This window comes from Halyomorpha halys, unplaced genomic scaffold, assembly GCF_000696795.3.
Source record: "Halyomorpha halys isolate HHAL.00 unplaced genomic scaffold, Hhal_1.1 Scaffold1611.1, whole genome shotgun sequence".
NCBI lineage: Eukaryota > Metazoa > Arthropoda > Insecta > Hemiptera > Pentatomidae > Halyomorpha > Halyomorpha halys.
Genome location: NW_027111174.1, coordinates 140,021 through 166,510, shown reverse-complemented (window position 1 = coordinate 166,510; position 26,490 = coordinate 140,021). Strand labels below are relative to the sequence as shown.

The 26,490-nt window shown below is 31.2% G+C and overlaps 1 protein-coding gene across 1 annotated transcript in view; it reads right to left on the bottom strand.

The window, feature by feature from the left end:
* The window catches only part of Rbcn-3A (Rabconnectin-3A), a gene marked incomplete at its 3' end in the record, with an annotated part of 63,283 nt that overhangs the window by 7,271 nt on the left and 29,522 nt on the right, over positions 1-26,490 (bottom strand). The window contains 8 exon segments of the mRNA XM_067049253.1: positions 3,299-3,439; positions 3,732-4,009; positions 6,235-6,443; positions 8,938-9,099; positions 10,708-10,819; positions 13,381-13,474; positions 14,462-14,580; positions 14,841-15,043. Of these exon segments, the coding sequence (XP_066905354.1) occupies positions 3,299-3,439; positions 3,732-4,009; positions 6,235-6,443; positions 8,938-9,099; positions 10,708-10,819; positions 13,381-13,474; positions 14,462-14,580; positions 14,841-15,043 (1,318 nt within the window).

The window sequence follows — 26,490 nt, the reverse complement described above, 5'->3', positions numbered from 1 at the left end:
TGCCATTGTTACTTGTTTTTATTCTTTTCATTGTATCTTATCTTTGTATTTTTATTCCTATCATTGTATATTATCATTGTATCATTTTGTATCTTTTTAGTCCTGATGAAGCCCTGCAAAGTGGGCGAAACGTCGGAAAATAAATAGTTGTAAACTATTTTTGTTTCACTTTTGACCCCAACTGACCATCTTCTTATATAAAAAAATTTTTGTTTGTTACCTTCACCTTCCCTTGTCATTAATTTTTTTAATTATAAAAATAGTGATGAGAAGATAGTTGACCATGGATAATATATATGAAAAGAAGATGGTTGGGAGAGCGGTAAGAAAATGACACAAATAAGTAGAAAAAACTTATTTAATGGTGGCAATGTTTCGGCCAGAATTTCTAGCCTTCGTCAGGGCTAATAATAGCGCACTCAAGAATCTTCTCTTCATACATAATAATAGTGAGCACTTTAACACAAGCGCACTAATCTACACAACACTTGGCGATATATACTGTATCATCTTTTTTTATGAATAGTTATTTTTTTATACATAATGTAATATCCTCTTTTATGAGTAAATAATTATTTTTATATATAAATGATTTTATTTCATGTATCAATGTTAAATATTGTAGTTTTAAACCTAAAAGCAAACTAACCAATTTTCATGGCCTAAAATAAATAGCTTATTCATAATATATTCAAGATGATGGGGCGTGGACCTTGTCATCTTCAAAACTATACTTTAGAAATGAGAATTAAGTTGAAACTATATAAAATTCCATTTATTTTATTTTAAATAATTTTTGAATATTACAATAAATTATTTTTGGTTATGTTTTTATATTTATATCTATAAATATTAAATAAGGGGGCAGCGATAGCAGCGTGGTAACGCGCCAGTCTACCAACCCACAGGTTGTCAGATGGAGTCCCCGGTCCCACTCGGGCTTTTTTCAAGCACAAAATAATGCAAAACTCACTGACAACCTCCCCCGTGCATTTGTGAGGCCCGTTTGCTAATGGGTAGCACTCACAAAAAATAGGTGTGTGGGAATGACGAACCCACCTTGTGAAAAAAAAACACATCAAGAAACGCGTGATGTATTGGCGAATGCATCGTGTAGAAATACGCTGTATTTACTAATACATCCTGTGAGGACTTAGGCCTCCATGGTCTGTTACCCATAAAATAATAATAATCAATGTTAAATATTGTTTCAGTAAAATATGCAGTTACAAAAGACATCATTCAAAGCCAAGATGGTGGCGCTATTCTGAAGTCAGTTGGATAGCTGCCATGTTGAGCAGATTCAAATATTTTCAACTTTATTTGTCTTCCTATCATGATTGTAATTACAATACATTTAAGAAAGAAATAGAAGTCAAAAATAAGTATTAAAGAAAGATATTCATAAAGAAAATCTATGATTTTGATGAGTTGCAAAAACTCAAAACTGTCGTACTACATTCAATGTTTGCATCGTACATCTAGACAGGGACATCTCCTGAGGGGAGGAGGTCCTGAACATCCTTTGTCTCTCTCAGTGGTAGACATCTAGAGAAAGAAGACATCAAAGGAACATCCAAGAAGAATAAGATATTTTTGTTTGTATCACCAGTGAATGGAGTGTGTTGAAAAGAGTAAGAGAGCCAAAAACCTTGTTTAACCAGTGTTTGTTTGTTGAAATAGAAGACATCAAAAATCATTCAATAAAGAAGAGAATAAATTGGTTAGTGTTACTCTACATAAAATTAAGTATAATTGTAAAAGTGTTATTAAAGATAAGTGTTCTGAATGCCTAGAAACCCATCCTGAGGTTAAGAGTCTAAAATGTTATAAAATTTAAATAAAATTGTACTACCTATTTAATATTAAAGCTTTTAATTTGAACCCAAGCTATATTTTAAATATGAGAGTAAGTAAAAACCATTAAAATTTCCTTTTTATTTATTTTAAATATATTTTGAATATTACAATACAGGTGGGGGGGGGAGTGCTAAGAGAAAGTTTTTAATGTTTGAATTTTTTTTTTTACCTAGCTTTTAACAACAGGCATTCGATAGTTTGGCATACAGGACTCCTTTATAAACTGAAAAGAGTTCTTCCCAGCACCTACTATCTAATCCTAAAGTCTTATTTAGAAGAGAGATACTTCCGGATTCTACAGGGCTCATCACTATCCTCATATTTCGCAGCAGAAGCTGGAGTTCCATAGGGATCTATAGTAGCGCCATTAATATACACTTTGTATACCTCCGATTTATCCACAATGGAACACACTCTCACGGCTACATATGACGACAACACAGCCATTTTAGCCAAGCATGGCGACCCAGCACAAGCCTCAGAACGATTACAAATACACCTAGCTCACATCCATGAATGGTGTATCAAATGGAAAACAGGGATAAACATTGAGAAATCAGTTCAAATAACTTTTACGTTCCGTCGTTGTCTATGTCCTCCTGTTTTTCTAAACGAACGAAGTTTAACCCGGACAGACACAATAAAATACCTTGGATTGACATTAGACAAATGACTTACATGGACCTCCCACATAAAAATAACAAAACAAAAGCTAAATTTCCGACTTAAATTATTATTTCTTCTTTTAAATAAACGATCAAAATTACCACTTTCAGAAAAACTAAAGATTTATACCTTCTCAGACCAATTCGGACTTATGGTGCACAAATTTACGGATATGCCAAAAAAACTAACTTACTGAAACTGCAACAGTTTCAATCAAAATTACTAAGACTGATCAGTAGCGCTCCCCCCTACATCAGTAACAAGAACTTACGAACTCCCTACGTACAAACAACCATTAAATCATTATATAAACGGTTTCACGACGCACTTCCAACACACACTAACCCTCTAATTGAAGGACTATCAACACTAGACTTACCAGATACGAGACGACGTTTACGAAGGAGCTGGAGTAGGGACCTCTTAAATTGATTTTTAAATTTCAATTTTAATGGAGAGGCATCATTGGATGACCTTAACCTTCATGCCTTCATGACTTTTTTTATTTTATTATTTATTATTTTTATTTATTTTTTCTCTCTCTCTACATCTCATTTGCTGGTTGTAAAAATACTTTTACAGTTGTGAATAAACTAAATAAAGTAAAAAAAAAAAAAACCTAGCTTTTAAGGAATAAATTTTAACACATTATAATAAAAAATTAAGAATTAGAAAAATAAAATAATAACTGTACATTAATACAGATTCATAATTTCAAAATGAAACTTATTGGTTTACTATCATTAAAATATATTATAATATTAAAGCTTACAGTAGGCAAGGGATTAACATTCCCTTCTGGAAGGTTGTGGTGAGAAGTGGTCAAGAGCAGAGGTAGCACTGGATGACAAGTGATATCGTTTACTCTGAACCTGTGGCCTGAAGCTCGAGAGGCGTGCCCAATACTTAGGACCTGTAAATGATAATTTTGTTCATAATTTAAAATTATATTATTATAAAAATAATCTCTCTATCATATAAAAGAAAAACTGCTTAATATTATACAAGTAAAAAGGATTATATGAACGCTGACTCGGCAACAAGTTACAATAACAACTAATAAGTTAGTAACAATATTAATTCCTTTTTGCAATATAGAAAGCACATATTGTTGAATATTACAATATTGAGATTTCAGAAACAAATATTACTACCCTGGCAGTTGGCTCTCAAGCATACAGTCATAACAGTCAACTTCAATTTACCTGTGAAAACTTTGTTTTTTCAGCAAACGTTAGTTGCCAAAGATTCAGAGTTCCGTTAGAGTGTTTTGTAACCATCGATAGAGTCGGGGAAGGTGGTGCAGCAAGCATGTCTTGGAGTGATGTTTTTTCATTTCCAGAAGAATTAGCAGTGGCATTAGTTTTAACTTCCTCTTCACCTTGATCTGTCTCATCTACTTCTGTCTTTAAACCAGTTTCTGTGTCTTCTTCTACAACACTTGGAAGGGGTACCGAATGACCGGCCAAGTCACCGTCTTGTTCTGAAATCAAATATAAAGCCAAATTATTACTAATAAAATATTTCTAAAGAACGATATTAAATGTACAATGATAAAAATTGTAAAACATTTTAAACTTAAATAAAAACTTTAATCTATAATACTAGAAATACAAAAAAAAACAACTCTATCATATCAAAAATTGTTAAATTATTAAATGCTTATTTAAGCATTTAATTTAATTTAAATGTTATGAGTACATACTCCAAACTTGCAAGCTGTTTTCTGAGCAAAGGTTCCGTCAGGAGAACCACGGAATTCACCGTGTCATCTAAAGGAAGAATGCAGAAGAAGAAGAAATGCTTATTCCTCTTCACTCCATCATTTAGGAGCTAATATCTGTTTATATATTTCATGAACTTTAATGCGGCAATAAAAAAATGAAGTAAATAATTTCCTGGTGTTTGTGCCAACATTTTGGCCTATATTTTAAACCTTCTTCATAGCCACGGAAACAGCATATGAGAATAATTAAAATATAAAATTTTATTTAATTATGAATGTTTTCTATACCACTATAACTTTGTATTTACATATTCTTTTAGTTTTGTCAATTCTCTCCATGTTTTTCACTATATATTCTTCTTCGACTGAAACGTTTAATAAGGTAGGAATCGGTAATCATTAGTCTAGTCTGAGAAGTTCAAGGTTCGGTTCGGTTTAAAACAAGGTGATTCTTTATCACCTATCTTATTTAATATAGCACTAGAATACATTGTTAAAAATGTGAAGCATACCGAAAAGGGTATAATTTTAGGTTGTAAAATACAGGCATTATTGGGTGAGGATGAGAAAACTATAAAACTAAATACAACTATGTTGATAAACTCTAGTAAGGAACTAGGTCTCTAAATGAGTATGGTTAAAACAAAATATGTGGTTAGTAATGGAAACAAAAGCAATTTTGGTGATATAGGTATAGGAGGAAATACATTTGAACAGGTTCAAGTATTTAGGTTCTATGGTAACTAGAAAAAACAAAATAAAAGCAAGGTGAAAGGTGGGAAATGCCTGGTATTTTTCAATTTCGAAACTGCTTAGCTCGCGCATTCTGTCCAAAAATTTAAAAGTTAGAATTTACAAAACTATTATCTTTCCCACTGGTCTTTACAGACGCGAAACGTGGCCTCTTACACTAAGGAAAGAATAGTGCCTAGTGGTATTATGTAAAATATTTGGACCGAAAAAGGATGAGTTAACAGGAGAATTTAGAAAGCTGCACAATACTGTAAATTTAAATCAGGTTATAATCTTGCAGCAAACAAGATGGGTGTGTAAGGTTGTGGGGCTCAGTAACGAGCTGATCCATAAAATGTTAATAAAGACTAAACCAATGGGTAAACGTCTGAGCGGTAGACTGAAACATAAATGGGAGGATTGTGTTAAAACTTATTTAGTAGATATTGGTTAGGAGGGTCACTGAGAAGATGTACGTAGAGAATGATTGGTGGTATCAGCATCAAACCTTCGGGTTCACTAAGCCTTCATCATTATTATTATATTCAAACATTTTATCTTCATAAAATCATCAAAGCTCTTACAGATAGTGTCCAAGAAGATACGGTTAGTCTTATAATATTTTTGTAACTTTCTACATCTTCGCTCCAAAAATTTGCTAAGGCACCAAAAACATTTCACATTTCTTTTTTATACCAATTTGTGAAGTTTAATTTTGTTATTCTTTATATCATTCAAAGAGATAATCAGAAATACTATTAACTCCTTCTACCAATAATAATATATTGCTGAAGAAGACAATACCGAAATTTTGAAAACAAACATTACTAGCATGCCAGCTGACTCTCCTGACTACTGTCCTACCGATCAATAATATTCCTGCACAAAATCAGAATTGATATATTTTTTTTCCCTGATTTCTAAATCAAATGGCATCCATAATATAATAACAATCAATAATGAAATAAAATTAATGATTAAAAAAAAAAAGAAAAAATCATTTTTAACCACAACTCAAAGCTTTAATTTTAATCCAGTAACTATTCTGAAGATAATAATTATTTAAAACAATTATCATAGCCTTAGATCCAATGCAGAAATACTAAGGTGTCCTAATGGTAATTAGTTCATTGTTTTCTATTTTCTATTCTTCCCTCCTCCCCTCCCCCCACATCCCTCAAAAGAACATACATCCACAACATTACATAATCATAATATATATTTATATCAATAATAAAAAATAAAATTACCATTAACAGGTGATCTAGAAGCTGAAACAGATTTAACAACGTCCCTAAAGACGAGCTGAAGATGACAACAAGACGTGTGATAGAGGCAGATGTTGTTAGACATGGTTATAGCATCTCCCAAAGGAAAAGCAGATGGTATCCGTGTTGAGAACGAGACCTGAGCTTGCCGGAAACTACCAGGGTGGTATTCGTCCAACCAATCAACAACCCTAAAAGTTAGAATTTTATTATATAAATATAGGTAGATATGTTTGTTTTTAAATAATTTAGTTAAAGAATAATAAATATATAATATGCTATAAGATGGAAAGTCAGTCAGCTGAGATTATGGTTCATAATTAATTATTTTGATAAACTAAAAATATTTTAAAAAATAAAAGCATACAATGTAATAGAGGGGCGATAGCTCCTTATATACTATCATAGACCAGATTCCTAGTAAAAAATCACTTTTCATGATAAGACAGCAGCAGAAACACTATCAGCCATACCGGCCGACTAAATTAGTTCCTGTAATCTCATCTCTCCTATTACAATAAAAAAAAATTTCCTACAAGAAAATATCTATTCTAATCTAATTATTATCACTATTATTTTCTGCCTTAAGCTATAAGAGAGACCGCATGATCATTATTAATAAAATTTCAAGCATTATTTCATTTCCAGATATTTCACTTTTGTCGTCCCGTCCCTAGGCTACCACAATTTTATATTTTCCCCATAAAAAATTATTTTATCTGTAAGTTCAACACTACATCTGACCATCCCAATTTTTATCACTCTGGGATTTTCTATATCCTATTTTGAGGGCTTCTACAGAATCACAGCTCTGAAATTTTCAGTTAAGCTTTCCAAACATACCAATAATTATCTAACACGATTTTAATCCATTTTGGTGAATGTATTATTTCAAAATAAATTATTATTGCAAAACTATGACGGTAATGTTATGATGATGAGAGATAGTCGACCATGGATAAATTATATGAGGAGATGGTTGGGGGTTGCGGTCAAAATATAACACCAATAAGCTGAAATAACTTATTTAATTTCTAGCCTTCATCAGGGCTAAGAACAAAGAACAAGATAACAACCAATGAATACAAAAATTAAAAAAGAAAATATAAACAGAATGACATAAAGTGAATAATTGTACAGAATGAAATTAATAAAATTAAAGTGATGAAAGAAGTGGAAAATAAAATGAAATAAAAATTTGAAGTTATATAATGCAAAGGAATACGAATATTTTAGTCTATTAATAATTTAAAAATTAAAATTATGGCAAGAAAATATAAAATTGAGAGAAAGAAAATAGATATTACTACTGAAATATGTAACCATAATATTAGATAAAGAAACAAAAATATGAAGGTAAGTTAGACAAAAGAAGTGAATAAAAAACATAACAATAATAATATATGATGAACATAACTAATAACGGAAAATTAAGAAAAAGAATAGAGGAGGGGGGAGGGTAGGGGTAAAAAAAAAGATAAGAAAAAAGAGAATAAAACATTAAACGCACAAGCTCAAAGCAAATCTGACAGCCAAGTAAGCTCTGTGCCGCGAATGGGCAGATTCAGAATTAAAATATACGTTACGAAGATGATGAGGTAAAAAAAAAGATAAGAAAAAAGAGATTAAACGCACAAGCTCAAAGCAAATCTGACAGCCAAGTAAGCTCTGTGCCGCGAATGGGCAGATTCAGAATTAAAATATACGTTACGAAGATGACGAGGTATTTTTGAGCAAACATTACAAGCGTGTAAAAAATAAATAATAAAAAGTAGAAAATATTTAAAAGAGGAAAGCATGTAAGAGGGTGACGACAAATGGTTTTAGAAAATGTTAAAAAATATTGATATATGATTTTTTAATTTTTTGTATTCATTGGTTGTTATTTTGTTCTTTGTTCTTAGCCCTGATGGAGGCTAGAAATTATGGCCGAAACGTTGACACTGTTAAATAAGTTATTTCAACTTATTGGTGTTATATTTTCACTGCATCCCCCAACCATCTTCTCCTCATATAAGTAAATATTATGGTTCATCACAATCCGGGTGTCTTTTTTTACAACTCAAAATTTTGTATAGTTTAAATTAAAAAAGGTGAATATTTATTGTTTATTGAATGTGAAGGATCAATGTTATTTCGAATGGTCTGCTTCAGTAAAAATAAAAGAATCATTACAGCAAACATTGTACTTTATTTACTGTTCTTTAATTTAATTTAAAATAAATTTTAGAAGATCATATGAAAAATATGAGATTTATAATTTATAAGTAAAACAAAAAAACATTTTTTTGTTATACTTTCAAAAAACGTGCTACGAATGCTTAAAAAAACTTGGAAGATTAAGATACTTAAACTTTCCAAATAAAACTTTTATGAAACCTATTGGCTGAACTAAATAGTCGCTATTTAATTTGAGTGGCCTTTTCTAATCAATAATGAACATTTATTTTGCCTTATTTTAGTTTAATACAAGACCAATTCAGCAATACGACGCTAAATAGACCAAGAAATGTATTTTCTAAATCTTAATAGGACTTGTCTTTCTCAGCTGACTCTTTTAAGCCATCAACATATACAAGTCGATGAACCGATAACATTGATATTATCACACATTAAAAAAAATATATATAAGAAAGATACAACAATAATGATTAATTTATGAAGTCCATTCGTATTTATACATACCAGATAAGGAAACTCCCATCAATAGGATGTATGGCAAACAATAGATCAGGGCTATGGTGCCAATCACGTAAAAGATTTTCAATTTTAACATCGAGTGAGTCTGGAGAATGCGTCGACATGGGACCTGCATCAGTAGCTAAAGAATTTATAGAAGTTGCATTGCTAAAAAACAAAAAAGAAATAATACAAATTAGCATAAAAATTAAAATGAAAATTCACATTCAATTTATTTAATAAAAAAAAAGTTTTTTTTTTTGAAATACCAAATAAGTCCGTACACATTTAATAAAGGCCTATATTAATGATAAACCAATACAGAAATAAATATATATTTTTGAGATTAGTAACTTTTTTCTTTTGAGGTCATTCAAAATATTTTAACCCTGACATGTTTCTCTTGCAATTTAGGCACACTTGAAGTCCTAAGCCCTGAAAAGATTCTCATCGCTAGTGAAATGCCTCCCTTCAGCCAGTTTTTCATCTAAGAGAAAAGCACTAAGTCATAGATATTGGCCAGAGCTGTAGGGAGGGCATCATAACAGTTTAATTCCAGTGCAAAGTTAGGAATGATGCGTTGGAGCATTATCATGATGAAGGAACAATCAATTCATTCTTGAGTTCAACTGAAGTTTCTAAAGCACCCACTTTAGGGAGACATTCGACTGTGTACCAATTACCTTCTCTTCTGTATTTATAATACAACTCTCTCCATAAAACCTCTTACAATAAAACATTTTCGGTCATTCACGAAGGAGGATACCTTCGTGAATGACCGAAAATCTTCAAGCACCCACAATTGCACTGATTCTTAGTTGGGACATCATAGGGGTAAAGCCAAGTTTGTTACTATACTGTTTGCATTATAGGTTTTTTCATTTTTGATCTTCTTCAGCATTTCACTGCATCAAGACACGATTCACCTTCAACCAAGCTGTGGGGCACCTAAGGAGTACAAAGCTTCATGATTTGAAGATAACAGCACAGAATGCTACATTAATGCCCAGGGACTTTTCTATCTAATGATAGGTCACTCCTCGGTCTGTCCCCAGCAATTCCTGAACAGCATTAATGAGTTCTTCAGCATCAAAAAGTTTCAAATTTCCATTTTCGCAGTGGAAAATCCTCTCCAAACACAGGTGGCATTTCCTATGAACACCGGATCCATAAGCAAAGTTGTAATGTAAATTCAGTCTATATTCAGTTTTAGACCAGAATGACATCTTCGACACAACTCACTATCAAAGTCAGAACAGCAATGACCCCACTAACTTAGCCAACTACTGTGCAGGCTGAGAGTGGTCTACGCATGTGCTAATCCTTCCCTCGCATGATATCATATCACTCATATTTTAAAACTCTCCTAGAACCCTTAGTATTTATGTTAAATAGACAGCAGTAACATCGACACAGCAAAAATTCTGTGTTTTAATTATTATTTATAAATGAAAATAAATCTATTTGATTTTAAAGTTGTCAAAATTTATGTTCGATTTTAATTTTTGATAGAACTTTAATTTGAAAGTTCTAAAGGAGGCTTTAGATAGGATAAGATAGGGTGATGACAAATTTGATTGTCTAACTGGACTGCTCTGTCAGTTGCTATGGAAACTGGTTTCCTTCCCACTTTTACTCACAAACTAATTCATCACGTCTTGCCTGATCACCTAAAGGTACTTTTGAGTTCTTGAAAAATAAAAAAATATGGATTTTAAATACATTGGAGTTAAATATAAACAAGTTCAAACATATTACCTCTTGATAACTAAATACCTTAATGTCTGATGACTGCTTGAAGGAAAGCTGCCGCCAGGATGATGCTCATCACTACCTCCACTCTCATCCTGGGATACTGATTTTGCAACTCGCTGATTTTTCTTTTTACCTAACAACGATATTAAAAATACAGAAGTATTAATTTTGATGAGTGGTCAGCATTTAATCTTTAAACATGAAAGAAATCCTTAACTCAGAATTTTGTGTAACAGAAATTACCAATAAAAATAATTTTAAAAAAAAAATACTATATATGTACTAGGTGTTTGAACCGTTTCCTGTTTTTATTTTTTTAAATATTTTTTGTAGCTGTAATCGTAAATAATTTTATTTTCTTCCAAATTTTTATCAGTTTTTTTATTTTATAATTTTTTTTTTCTCAGACACGGAGAAAAATGTTTTATAAGGTGTTTATAGTTGATTGTAGATAATATATGAAGGAAGAAGATGGTCGGAGTGCTGACAGTAATGATACACAAATAACTAAAACTTACTTATTTGTGCAGAAGTTTCGACCTGAATTTCAGGTCTTCATCAACATTATTTTTTAAAAAAAAATATAATGATATATTTGGTTTCTCACTATTATTCTTGGTGATAGATTAATGCCGATAACTGATACCTCCACCCCTAAAGAGATAGGTTGTAGTACTTTTTAATATTCTTTGTCAAACAATTGTGACTTTTACCATTGAAACCGTTCCCTGTATTGTGATATCTACCAGCAACTTAATGTGGAAATGCTCTAAAGCTAACTCTTAGAGTAAACCACTATCAAGGTAACAAGTTCTTCCTTGTTGTTTTTTAAGCTATTGAGGCATATTAAAGAAAAATCCAAAAGGAAGTAAATGAACTCCTCATAATGAAGAAGATGGTCAGAGTTGCAGTCAAAAATAACAAAAATAGTTGACAAATAATTATTATCCGATGTTTTGCCCCACTTTGTAGGGCTTCATCAGGGCTAAAAAGATACAAAAACAACCAAGAACATTTTGAAAGTAAGTAAGATAATAAGATAAAAAAAGGTAAATTAAGGAAGGAATTTAATATTATGTAAAATTAAATAAAAAGAAAATTATATACAAATAAAAGGAAGGAAGAAATAAAATAAAATAAAAGTTCATAGTTTACATAATTTTTTATTCTTATCATTATTTTTTTTTCTTGAAGAAGTTTGTCGGGGGGTGCGGTCAGCAAAGAACAACATAAATAAATAAAACCATATTTATTTATTTTATGCCGACGTTTCGACCCGAGTTTCAGGTCTTCATCAGGGGTTGTGGTAACTGCCAGTTACCAATCTTCCCTCTACGCCACAACCCCTGATTAAGACCTGAAACTCGGGTCGAAACGTCGGCATAAAATAAATAAATATGGTTTTGTTTATTTATGTTGTTCTTTGCTGACCGCACCCCCCGACAAACTTCTTCAAGCATTAATCTACGGTCAACTATCTACACCTCATTATTTATTTTATATTAATAGTATTTTTTTTATTTCTTCCTTTCATTTATATATAATTTTCTTCTCACTTATGTTTACATAATATTTAACCTATTAACCCCAGGTTCATCAGGGTAGCCCAATAAAACTATTTTTGTTCTTTTTTACCGCAACCCTGACCATCTTCATATTTGAAATTATACGGTAAATTATCTATAAATTCATTTTATGTTTATATTGATAATTTTTTTCCTAGCGACGTGTATTATAATTTCTCTCATTTCAATATTAAAATTATTCATTTTATTTATTAAATTTTAATTTACTTGTTTTCTTGTGTTTAACTTTTTTTTTCAATTTTTTCTCTTATTTTCCCTTCAACATTGTAGTTTGTAAAGTGCTGAAATGCAGATTTATGTTTGTTTTTTATAACATCACTAGGGAACACTAATTAATATTGATGAGGAAAACAAAATTTTATTAAAAAAATTTTTGGTTTTTATTGCCAGCCAAAAACACTATCTTAATAAAAATTAATTATTGTAGTGTATAAACTTTATCATGAATATCAACTGGCTTCAAAAGAAACTTAATTTCATTCTATTCAGTCATAGTTTAGTTTAAATTTATTTTAAAAATGAAGAAGATGGTCAGGGATGTCAACAAAAATAGTTGACAAATATTTATTATCCGACGTTTCGGCCCACTTTATATTAAAGTTATTTATTAAATTTTAATTTACATGTTTTCTTGTCTTTAACTTTTTTTTCTATTTTTTCTTTTATTTTCTCTTCAACATTGTGGTTTTGGAAGTGCTCAAATACAGATTTATGTTTGTTTTTTATAATATTACTAGGGAACACAAATTAATATTGATGAAAACAAAATTTTATTAAAAAAATATTTTGGTTTTTATTGCCAGCCAATGATCTTTTTCGTAATCAATTTGAAGATGTGATATTTCCAGTATCATATTACCTGATATATAACATAAGTATGTAACAAAACAATTATATTTTCAGTTAGTTACTTTGTGTTCACGAGTAATAACATAAGCAAGCAAAACCTTGTATTTAAGTTAAAACAATAATGAAATGAGATATGTCAAATTAGATACCATCATGTTGATGGTTGGTCTAAATGGAATGACAGAAATGTTCATAAACAACTAATTTAGTTTTAAATCTAATTTTTTTTTTAATATATAAATATAATCAAATATCTCACCATCTTGTTCAGAATCGTGATGATCGGATGATTCGTGATTACTTGGGTCAAGACATAGGCCATCCTCTTTCTCGACAACTTTTTTAGTTAATTCCTATAAATTTACAATAAAAAAATTTATAATGATATTTAAATAAATAAAATTAATATTCAGGGTGCAGCAGAGAAATCTCACATTTTGAATGAATGTGATGGGGGGAGGGAATGTGAGTATTTCAGAGAAAGTGGGGAGGGGTTCGTTATGTAGTAGGAGTCTTTCTAGTTTTTAGAAGCCAAAATGTTGTACACGGACGAGCTACATAGGTTTGCTGTGACGTATTTGTCAAATGATTTCTGTTATCGTGACTCAGTGAGCTAACCATTTGAATTTTCAACTGACTTGCAATGAACGTCTCCCATATCGCTAAACAATCTTATTATACGTAGCAAATCTTCATGAAACGGGAAACACAGCAAGAAGATGAAGAGAAACTGCTCCAAGTGGAGAACGCCTCATAAGATGGAGGTTGTCCGTGTGTCTATCGAAGAATCACTAAGGCGCTCAGTTCAGAAATACACAGCAGCTATTGGAATGTTGGATTGCACTGTTTAACATATTCTCCATATGGGACATAAAAATGCATTTCTACAAGATGATTTTACAATCTGTGGAGTCGATCGAAACATGGAAATTGTAAGCTTGCTGAATTGCGATAATAGAACAGTTGTTTGAGAAAACATTAAAAAAAAAGTTAATGTTGCTCCTCTATGTACAGCGTTTTGGCTGCTAAAAACCGGAGGATTGCCATTATCTAATGAGCCTCTCTCCATGCCTCTGATACATTTCTATCCCACCACTACCACTTCTTCAAAATATGGGAGGTTTCTCTCCTGCACCCTGTATAAATATTTAAAAAATTGACATTTCCTTGAATATAATAGTCGTTGCAGATTTTGTACCTGAAGCGGCTTATTAGGCCATAACGCTGTAAACTCATTAATAATTAGTGGTGAAATATTAACAGCCCAGTTTAACTTAATCCACACACCTGCCTTCACCTTAAATCAACTAATAAATAAATAAATCCATTTCAAAACATACATGTAATATTTTTTCTGCTTGCAGGGAGAAATGCATTTCCTTATTGTTTAACCAATGTAGAACGAAATTAGGTTCTCTTTCAGGATCTCCAGTAATTAAACTTGGAACAAGTGGAATGTCTGGAAAAGAAATTTTATAAAATTAATTAAATTTATGAAACTTTGATATGTTTTTAAATCATAAGGATTCCCTTTTGTAGATTCACTCAATATTCATATTTATCGTTCTCTGTAACTAGGACTCTTGTTTATTTCATTCTACTTGATAGTGATTATGTCGACTCGATGTTTGAATTTTAGATGTCCATATAAAATCTAATACACATAAAAATTCAATTTTAAACATTCACAAATTATAAAGTAAAAAAAAAAAAACAGACCTGTTTCAGCGTTGATGGAAGCAGCTAAATGAAAGTGAAGACCAGGTATGACTCCTGTGCCGTGAAACCCGTACGAATGGAAATCGTGAACGCTATAAGTTGATGGAAGAGTCGGGATTGTGCTTCTTGCCGGGTTGATTCCTCCTAAGCCACCCGCGGTTGAGCTACCCTCTTTGGCGGTTCGTCTAAGATGAAAACAAGTTCTGAAATGAAATTATAATGGTAATAATCAAGAACCTACTTCAAATCATTGCTTTGAAGATTTTCTGGATTTATTATAAAAAAAAAAAAGGGACAAGTTTTTGAAATGAAATGAAAAATCTATCTTTATTCTGGGACACTTGGTTTCCTCAGGATAACAATGTGAACAATTTGAGCAGCATTTATCCGTTTGCGTAATGTCAAGTTAAAGAAATTTTAATAAAGTAATAAAAATTAGATAGATAAAATAAGAACATGAGATAAAATAAAAAACATATATATATATATTTATACAAGCTTGTACAGATATTTATTATTGGGTCATTTCATATGAAATATCCGGTTTTATTATTTCAGAAATTCAAAGCGAGATTAGTGGACTTTTTGTGTTTATTACATTTATGTTTACAAATTATAATCAGCCACTATTCTTTTTTTTTTGATAATATTTACTATCATTCCAATTGATTGCACACTGTTCAGAATGCCATCAACTAAGACCATGGAAACATGCGATTTTCGAGTAATTTTTTTATGAGATTGAACTTGGACACTCAGCAGCCTAAGCTGCAAGAAACATTACCACAGTGTTCGGGAAGGGTTTTATAAGGAATGGCTCTAATCTGGCTGGTCCTCACTTACGGATCGGGAGCCTGGACTTTGAAAAGTGCTAAAGAAAAGGAGATCTTGGTCTTCGAAAGAAAAATTCTGAGCCGAATATTTGGTTGTGTCAAGGTAGGCAAGAATTGGAGGAGAACCAACAGAGAGGTCTATGAGCTGTTTCATGAGGGAAATGTGACATATATGGATATAGACACAGATTTGGATAACCAACCCAGAGGAAAACCTCCACCAGCAATCGACGACGATGAACTAAGGCTTACTGTGGAAGAAAACTCCTAATAAACAGTTAAAGGACTTGCAGCCCAATTGAATACAAGTGTATCAACAGTTCCTCGACACTTAAAGACCATTGATAAAGTAATAAAAAAAAAAGGAAGATCTATGAGTACCTCATGAACTTAATGGACGGCAGAAGCTGATTCGTTATAAGACATGTGTTACACTGCTTACTAGGAAAAAAAACAAACCTTGGTGCAAAAGGATAATCATGTGTGATGAAAAGTGAATTGTATATGACAACAGGCAGCGGTTAGGGCGTGGCTAAATTAAAAAAAGAAAGACCGGGACACACATACCAAAACCAATTTTTCATCCAAAAAGTATTATTGGTTTTTGTATGGTGGTCAATGGCAAGAATAATTCATTTCTCCTTTTTACCCAGAGGTGAAACCATCCCATCCACATCGTACTGCACTTATATTGACATAATGCATCAAAAACTTGCCAAAAAACAACCTGAATTGTTTAATCGGAAGGGAACTATACTCTAATACAACAACGCCAGGCCTCTACTCTAATACAACGCCAGACCTCACATTTCATGACATACTGCGAAGAAACTAAACATAAACAAGTTGTGTTATAAATACTTTCCACACCCAACTTTTTCTGTTCAGATATTTGGACAACTTCCTTAAAGGTAAAATGTTTGAAAATTATTCTCAGGTCAAAAACGCATTTTTAGACTTTAATTCTTGACAAAACCCTGAATTTTTCATTTATGGGATTGAAAAGTTCATAACAAGTTGGGGAAATATACCGAATATGAGGGTAAACTATTGAATACAAATTTTTATATTTCATGAATAACGATGAATTTTATTGAATATTCATTAATTTTAGGAAATAATCTTTCCTGTGAAAACTGATACTTCATATCCAAGACTAGGCGATGAGGAGATTTTTCAATATGTTTATTGAAATTTACACTTGTATATTATATAATACATTCAGTAAATTCTAACTTAGCTAAAATGTAGTGTTATAGGCATGTAGAGAAACCCATTGGTAGCACTCTAATGACATTTTACATTAGTAGGTCTCGCAGCCATCTTCTTTTCAGGCACCTCAGAGGATTGTTAGGAATAGAAGAGGATGCAAGGTTAGAAACTAATGGGTTTGAGTGGTTAGAGAGTTTATAATGGAAGGAGTGATATCTGGTTCGGGCTAGATCGGTTACATAGGGGACATTAAGGTCTTTATGTATGATTTTATTTGTGACAAAGTAAGGAGCATTGAGGATTTTGGATTGTAAGGATTGGATACAAGAGGAATTCGAAGGTTTAGTGGAGTCCCGAAGCTCAACTCCATATGTCCAGATTGTATCCAATCTTTTGTAATAAGTTGGAAGTTTAGACTGTTTGTCTAGTAAGTGCTGTAATAGTCAAAATCGACGTGCAGTTTCCTGTCTTTTCAGTCTTATGTGAGGATTCCAGGTTAATCGTTTGTCCAGATGTAGACCAAGGTAGCAGATATGTTCAACATGGGTAAGAGTAACATTATTAAATAAAACTGTAGGGCTGCCGGTAGGTTTACGACGAAGGGTAAAGGTGATTTAACAAGCAAGCATGTAGTTTGACTGGAAATAATTTTAAGGCTCTTTGTACATTCCTTTATATCCCCTTCATCAAATCTATACGCCAGGTCTTAGATGAAACTTTACTTATTTTTAGTTTTTTATATCTTTTTTAGCTCGAATGAAGCCCTGCAAAGTGGGGCGAAACGGCTCATAATAAATATTTTTTACTATTTGAGCTATTTGTGATCGCACCCAGAGACCATCTGCCTTTTATTTATATTGTAACCATTTCTCACCAACCTCAATTTCTTTAGTAGTTGGGTTAGTATAATATATTTTATATTTTTCAGTTAATTGATTTTTCATTATCTGAAACAGTACAAATCTTTCTCTGAATACAAAGGACAACACATTGTCTATTTTTTGAACTTTAAGATAACATATATCTTTTTACTCATAATTTGTGTTATTTATTACTCATAACATTCCTTTGAGGTTAGATTTATATAACTTGTATCCTCTCATGATCCAGATGATATGTTTCAATCCTTAAAAAAATCTCTTTGGAAAGTCATTCTCATTATGTGTGCTCTATACAGTTACTAAAATTATGAAGCTATGTTACACTTGCATCGTCACTGATATTTCCTATGAACATGAATAACTATTTCTCATTTATTTTATAATCAATCAGAAATTCTGTACAAAGGGAATCAGAAAAGATATATCAAATCAATGATGAAATTAAAAAAAAAAATGATAAAAATTTCAATTTTAAAATATAATATAATTAATAAATCAATGAAGTATTTAAAAACAAAGTTAAATAAAAAAATAATAATAATAAACAAAAGATAAAAATAAAAATAAAAATACATATTCTGTAACGTTAAACAAAATATTAATTAAAATAAATATTTGAAGATGGTCAGGGTTGCGGTCAAAAAAAGAACAAGTAGTTTAAAACTATTTAATGTCCGACGTTTTGCCCCACTTTGCCCTAAAAAGATACAAAAAAAAAACTAAGAATATTCAGTTTTTTTTTTTTTGTTTTGTATCTTTTTAGCCCTGCAAAGTGGGGCGAAACGTCGGACATTAAAATAGTTTTAAACTATTTGTTCTTTTTTTTACCGCAACCCTGACCATCTTCAAATATTTAAATTTTTACGGTCAACTACTATATAAAAATATTAATTAGTTTAAGGGAATAAATTAATGAAATAAAAAATAGCAAAGATACAGTACAATAAAGTAAATGCACTTAACAAAACTAAATATTGAAGTGATGAGAAGATAAATGTTAAAAACATTACAACCTACATATAATGGGGAGATAGTAACAAAGATTTTTTATTTACAAAAAATACTCTGATTCTATTCGGAAAGAAGCAATAAACAAAAAAAAATGTTGATTAAATTTAAAAGCTAAAAAACTATTTGGTATTTGAATAAGCAAAGCTTAATGGACAATCTCATATGACGTGTCTTTTGACTTTGTTGGCATTCTACTAAATCCACTTCAACAATAAACCATTTTATCACGACTAAAAAGAAAGTAGAAATACATTTTAGCTAAAGCTATGAATTATTTATGGCACAATTCTCTTAAGATTGTGGGGTTCAGTATTTTGTAAAGAAATACTGTTACTAAACCAATGGTTGTGCAAGGAGGTAATTTGGTCAGAATCACGCTCGACTGCCCAATTTAAGAGGCTGGGTGGACCCCAGAACTCACGGCTATAGTGTAACAGAAAACAATTTTCTGTCCAGCCGGATTCGAACTCAGGACCTTGTTGTTAGTAGCAACGAGCTTTACTCCGTGGCCACCGCGCTCTCTATCAAGTTATATGTAGATATGAAAATTTGAGATTATAGAAAAAAATATATAAAGGTTATTTATGCATAAAATTTCATCTGTAACCTACATTGATTTTTATTATCTCTGTAAACTGTGTGTGGGTGACGACATAAGAGGTAGTAGACCTAAGTATTTTTCCTGGCAGTTTATTATAGGCTTAGCTCGTGCCTTCTATCCAAAAACTTAAAAATTAGAATTTACAAAACTATTATCCTTCCCTCTGTTCCTAATGGATGCGAGATATGGCCATGATAACACTAAGCAATGAACAGCGCCTAAAGGTTTTTGAAAATAAAGTATTACATAAAATATTCGGACCGAAAAAGAATGAATTAATGGGAGAATTTAGAAGACTACTATAAATTAAGGAACCTACACCCGGTAAATATAATTCAAGTAATAGCATTGCGATATATAAGATGGGCGTGTTAGGTTGTAGGGCTTAGTAAAGAGCGGATCCCTAAAATGTTAATAAACATTGAACCTAGGGGTAGAGGGTAGACCAAAACGTAGATGGGAGGATTGGGTTAAAACTGATTTAGTAGAATTGGGTTTGGAGGGATGTGTGTAGAGAGTGATTGGTAATCTCGACATCAAATCTTCGGGTTCGTTAGGCCTTTATTATTATTATTATATAAACATCAATCCTGATGGGAGTTATCGCTATTAACTTTCTTTATTTATTGTTATTATAATTCAGTGTTACTATTTCAATTAAATTAGTAAAGAAGTATTTCTGTTATATTTCTGCTGGCTAAGGAAAAACCGATAGATATAGATTCAACAGATTGTGGAAGAAAGAAAAGAAAAATTACACTTAAATTAGCTGAATTGGTTTTAAAACCTACACCTGGTGTTTTGGTTCATTTATTATCTCATAAACCATTTAAAACGTATAAGTGACCCTTCCATTTCTTTTTCTTTTGGGAAATGTTTTAATTAAAAATCCATAATGTATCATTGCGCTAATTATTAAATTTGAAGACTTTTTATATTCAATAGTTTGCTGCCAATTATATACAAACATAGCCTTCATACTGATGAGAACATTGTTGACCGTGGATAATATATATGAGAGAAAGATGATTGAGGGCTTGCGGTCAGTGTAGAACACAAATAAGTAAAAAGTAATTTATTAGTGCCAACGTTTCGTCCAGAATTTCTAGCCTCCATCGGGGCTAAGAACAAAAAACAAGATAACAGCCAATGAATAAAAGGATAAATAGAATGATAATAAAATAACCAACATTATAGATACATAAATAGTGTTGACAGACATGATAGGCCGTATGAGAAGAGTAATATTAAAATTAAGTAATATGAAAGAATAGATAATAAAATACATATGAAAATCTAGTCATTAAAAAAAAGATTTATTTTTAATAATATGTATATAGTTGACCGTAAAACTTAAATATAAGAAGATAGTCAGGGTCACGCTAAAAAAAAAAATGAATAGTTTATAACTATTTAATGTCCGATGTTTCGCCCCACTTTGCAGGGCTTCATCAGGGCTAAAAAGATACAAAAAAAAAAAACTAAGAACATTACAACAAGGTACAATAAGGTAATTTAAGCTAGGATAAATATTATGTAAAAATAAAGTAATAAGAAATTACATATAAATAAAAGGAAGGAAGATATAAAATAGTAAACCTGAATAAACAATGATAAGAATAAAAAAATAAGTAACAATGGTAAGAATAAAAATGTTAAAAAATACATATAATATACAGTTAAAAAAGTACAGGAGATGAAATAAATAATAAATGAGCAAGTGTACTGTACTTTTTTAACTGTTTATTTTACGTATTTTTAAAAATTTTTATTCTTACCATTGTTACTTATTTTTTTATTCTGTTTATTCAGATTTATTTTGTATTAATACTATTTTATTTCTTCCTTCCTTTTATTTGTATGTAATTTCTTATCACTTTATTTTTACATAATATTTATCCTAGCTTAAATTACCTCATTGTGGTAATGTTCTTAGTTTTTTTTTTTTAATCTTTTTAGCCCTGATGAAGCCCTGAAAAGTGGGGCGAAACGTCGGATATTAAATAGTTATTAACTATTTGTTCTTTTTTTTACCAGAACCCTGAACATCTTATATTCTTAATAATTTTAATTTTTTCCATATCTTTACTGACTAGATAATTATATGTATTTTATTATTTTTTCTGTAATTTTATATTAAATCCTGGCTGAAACGTTGGCACTAATAAATAAGTTGTTACTTATTTCTGTTCCTCATTGAATGCACCCCTCACCATCTTCTCATATATATATTATCCGCGGTAAACAATCATATAGCCCTTATAGTGTCATTTATAATAATTATACACTTTCTTTATGGTTACATGTGCAGTTGCGGGAGCTTTCTTTATAGCGATATTCACAGCTACATGGGACTGAACATACTTGCCAAGAGCCGTAGCGCTTAGGAGAAGTCACCCAACTATTATACCAAAGTTCAATATATTGTAATATGCTCCTTTTGTAGTAAATAGTATATTTTGATGTATAAAGGGTTTTTAATATGTTTTCTTTTATGTATCATTTTAAGATTGTTCATTTGTTTTGTTTATCCAAGAAGCAAGCTAACCAAGTTTCATTGTTTATAATAACTTCGTGATTCCAAACAAAGCCAAGATTAATCATGGCGGTACGTTGAATCAAGGCCACGTTAAGCAGATTCAAATATCATAAAAACTATTTTAACTCGTCCCCTCATAATTGAAAATATAGGAAGTTAAAGGAAAAATAGAAATCAAGAAATAATGCAAATGAATAATATTCAGAAAGTAAATCATTTGGAAAAATCCCTAACTGTTGGGGGACAATCGATGTTTACATGTAACCTCAAGGCAGGTTTTGTTTTTGAATTCGGGTCTGTGGCGCCGAAGAGAGATGATGTCTTGAGCAAGAAGAGGTGCTCATGAATTTATGTCCAGCAAGAAGGAAGCCATTTTTGGAAGCTAAGACAAGAACAATAAGAAAAAAAAAATCATCAAAGGAAGATCGTAGAGCTTGGTTAGTTTTTGTATACATAAAGTTAGATACATGTATAAAAAGAGATTTTAAATTAGATTATTGTAAATGCCTGTTTCTGATTGTCTAGCAACCACACGCCCTGAGATTAACAGTCTCTTTTTATATAATAAAATTAAGAGTCTTTTTGTATAATAAAATTATATTATCTATTTTATATTAAAGTTCTTAAATTAGAACCCAAGTTATCTCTTATATTTGAGAAAAGTTATAAAACGAGCAAAAATTCTTTTTATTTTTATTTTAAAATAAATTTTTTTTTAAAATTATTACAATATTTTATAGCCATCACCAACAATCCACTAATATCTTTACAGAGATATTCAATAACATTCCATCTCTTAGCAGAAATAGGAGTATATCCATAGGCGTTTATTTTTTTTTAAAATTAAATTAGTTTTTATTTTATCATTTTTAGTTTTTCACATGTTGACATTTTACAATTTAGTCGATGGCCTTTGACTAGAATTAGGATGACTGTGCCCTGGGTATCAATGCGTTGGATGTATTGCAAGGTTCACAATCACAAGCAACTCTAAATCCCAAAGGTAACCAAATATCTCCGATTATACCTCCAGTTAAGAAGTGTACACAATATGTAGTTAGGTTTGAGCATGCTAATGCTGGTCTATTTCTAAATTATTCTACTTTTTTAACATAGATAATAAAGGCTGAACACCCTTATTCATTTTACACATGTAATATTGAAATGCCTAATTCTAACCCCTTGTGTCATTTTAACGTTTATACTACTAATTTTATATTTGTAACCTCCGGTGTCATGTTCATGTTAATATCAAAGAACAAAATTGTTTTTCCCTTCATTTAATTTGTTTATATTTTATTTGAATCATGTTCTGCCCCAATAATGTCTACTCCCCTCAGATAAAGACCGACTAAGATCTTTTAAGTTACTACTTTTCTTGAGCTAGTATAACTTGATGACAGTCATCTACTCAAAGCTTTAAAAAATGAGATTAAACTATATTTAATACCTAAAACATTATTATAACTTCCTGATAACTTTCTTTCTATACCAACTATTAATTATGTGTGTTAAAGATAATACTTCCTACAGTGTCTTTAAAAGTGTTAGTAGGACATATAACACCGATCTATATGTAATATAGTATATATACAATATAAACCAAACAAGTAAGTCAGAAAATGGTTCATTACTGGATGGTTATATGGGCTGTAAATCTGTTACACTGCAACTAGGAGTACTCGGTCTTTTAAGAGGGTTAGTAAATATAATAAAATATTATTTCGAGCTCATTTCATTTGAAAACACTCACAGGATACCACTGAGTAAATTAGGAGATCGAACTTCAAAATCAGTTGAGGAGTTTGCTCAAAAACAAGCCCAAATAAACAAACAGATTTAACTCACTTAATTTCAGTATTTTGAGATCAAACTGTTACAACAGAATCACAAGATCCCAATGAATAATCTGAGCCATCAAACTTAAAAATCAGTTGGGCCATTGGCTTAAAAATTGTTACAAAGATACAAATGAGCAGGTTATATGTCACCTCTTAACACATAATCCCTCTTTTTGACTTCACCGTTAGGTAATAAACTGAAGATAAATAGGACTAGAAATAGGACATATTTGAGGAAATATGACTAGAGAATGAAGTGGGGGGGTTATAATATAACATATTTTTGTAAACTTTTAATTATCAGCCAAAATTATGAGTCTTCACGATATAATAAATATACAAAAAATGGAATAAATCCACTCTAAACACAACACATAGCCATGAGAAATGATTCCTTTCTGAATCCATCCATATCCACCTAGAACTCAATCCTACAGAATAGGCAATATATATCCTGTAATTTATACGTACAAAATTCCCTCAAAAAATTATAATTATTTTCCATTTTAGTTTGTACATTTTGTTTTTCATTGTATATTCTTATGCTTATACTTTTTTCTTCTTAACAAACAGCTAATAGGAAACGAGGTAAATCTAATATAGGGATAATCAATGTATTACTGAAATCATAATTTCAATTATAACATTATGTAATGAAAATCATGCCGAGTAATAAATTAAATTAATTAAAAAGAAGAGAAACACTGCCAGGCTCAATGCAGACCGCCTTCTTTAAAACTGTTTGAAATATTAACAGAAATTTACCTGAAGTATCACATAAAATTCTGTATTGTGGATGACATTAGTAGAATAATAAATTAGAAGAATAGAATAAATAAATACAATAAAAATTTTAAAAATTAGTAAATTAGGTACAGTTGACCCTCAATTAACCAAATTTATTATTATCTAAGGCTAAATTAAAATATGTACTGCGACAACCCATGAAGAGTCAGGGATTCAGTACTTCGTAAGGTACTACTATTTTTTTAAACTACAGTTATGCAAGATGATTTTTTCAAGACCACGCTCAACCATCAGATTTTTTCCAATTAAGAGGTACGCATTTAATAAAGGCTGTGTGGGCCCCAGAAGGGATGTCGAACCCATAGGGGTTGATTTATAGCTACAGTAACACAATAAATAGTTATTTGCCACAACCGGATTCAAATCAGGTCCCAGGAGTTAGTAGCATAGTGCCTTACTCGATGAGCTGCCCCACTCCCTTCCAGGATTGACTAAATTAAGGAAAAAATAAAATTAAGAGTTACTGAAAATCAAAATTGTATTTTTCCTGGAGACCTACTTTCATCAGAATTTGACAGGATATTCAACAAAAGACACTTCTCTACGCAAAGGACTATAAATATTTTGATGATAAGAGCTTCCCTACAGTAACATGTACTGCCAGCATCTTCAAGTTATATCTATGACAATATTGTCACAAGAAATGATAAGATGTTAACTGTTATACAACTCAACCATTGTAATGGCTGTGATAGTTCCTGCTGTGGCTTCAAAGGGTCACAGTGCCAAGTGGTTTTAATGTGAGAGTATCTTCACGATTTCTACATGTACTACGAACTATCACACCATCTCTAGTGCGACAGTGCTGCCATTAAACTATCATACAGCCCTGACTTCAAGGCTCAGGTCTTCACAAGCAGCATGGGTCAAAACGTTGGCTATTAATATATAGAAGAAAACTATTTTGACTTTTTCTTGACCTCAACTCTGACCATTCCCAAATATGGTCAACTATCTATATATAACATGATTTAAAAAGCCCGTGCCACTATAATCCAACAAAGGTCAGGGGTTCAGTATTTTGTAAGGATGTCCTGTTTCTTGAACAACAGTTGTACACGGAATTGATTTGTACATGATTACACTCGACCGCCAGGTTTTTGTCCCAATTAAAGGTATCCACTTTATAGAAGCTGGGTGTTTCCCAGGACTCCTGAACCCACAGGGTTGACTCATGGCTATAATATCAGAATAATTATTTATTACAGCCAGATTCAAACCAAGCCCAGGAGCTAGGAACCCAGTGCTTTACTGGTATATTACCGGCTCCCCTTAAAAATTTATTAGTTGGAAGAATTGTACAAAAACAAAGGACCATATATACTGATTAATTGAGAAAATAAGATCTTGTCAATTTATATTTTACTAATGTCATCCTAATATAGTTTTTGTGATACAACTATGTAAATTAAAAGAACGGAAACATCAAAAAGAAAATGGCTTCCATCATCAGACATTCTTTAATCTTCCTTCAAGCAAAGTATATTATACACTGTAGCCAACCACAAAAGCAATTCTAAAGCAAAACAGAAATTTTATGCCTGCATTTTTAAGAGGCTTTTCCCAAAAATCAATTTATATACATTTGTAGTTGAGTATCGCAGCTCAGAAACCATAACAAAACCATGCAGCATTTGATAAAAGCCCTTCCGAAGATAATATATTTACTACTTTGCTTTTGCAAAGATGTTAAAAACTTAAATAGATTATTTACAAACTTAATGCAGTTAATAATCGTCAGTTCCTATTATTGAATCAAACTTTTAAAACACCACCATAACTGCTCAACATGCTCTGAAAAATTTATCATTGTTTTTGATAATAGCTTCTTTAGCATGCCATAACTGCTGGAGAGTACTATTCCCGTAATCACAAATAGTTTTTTTTTTTTATTCAGTGCAATAATTCTCATGAAATATTAAATA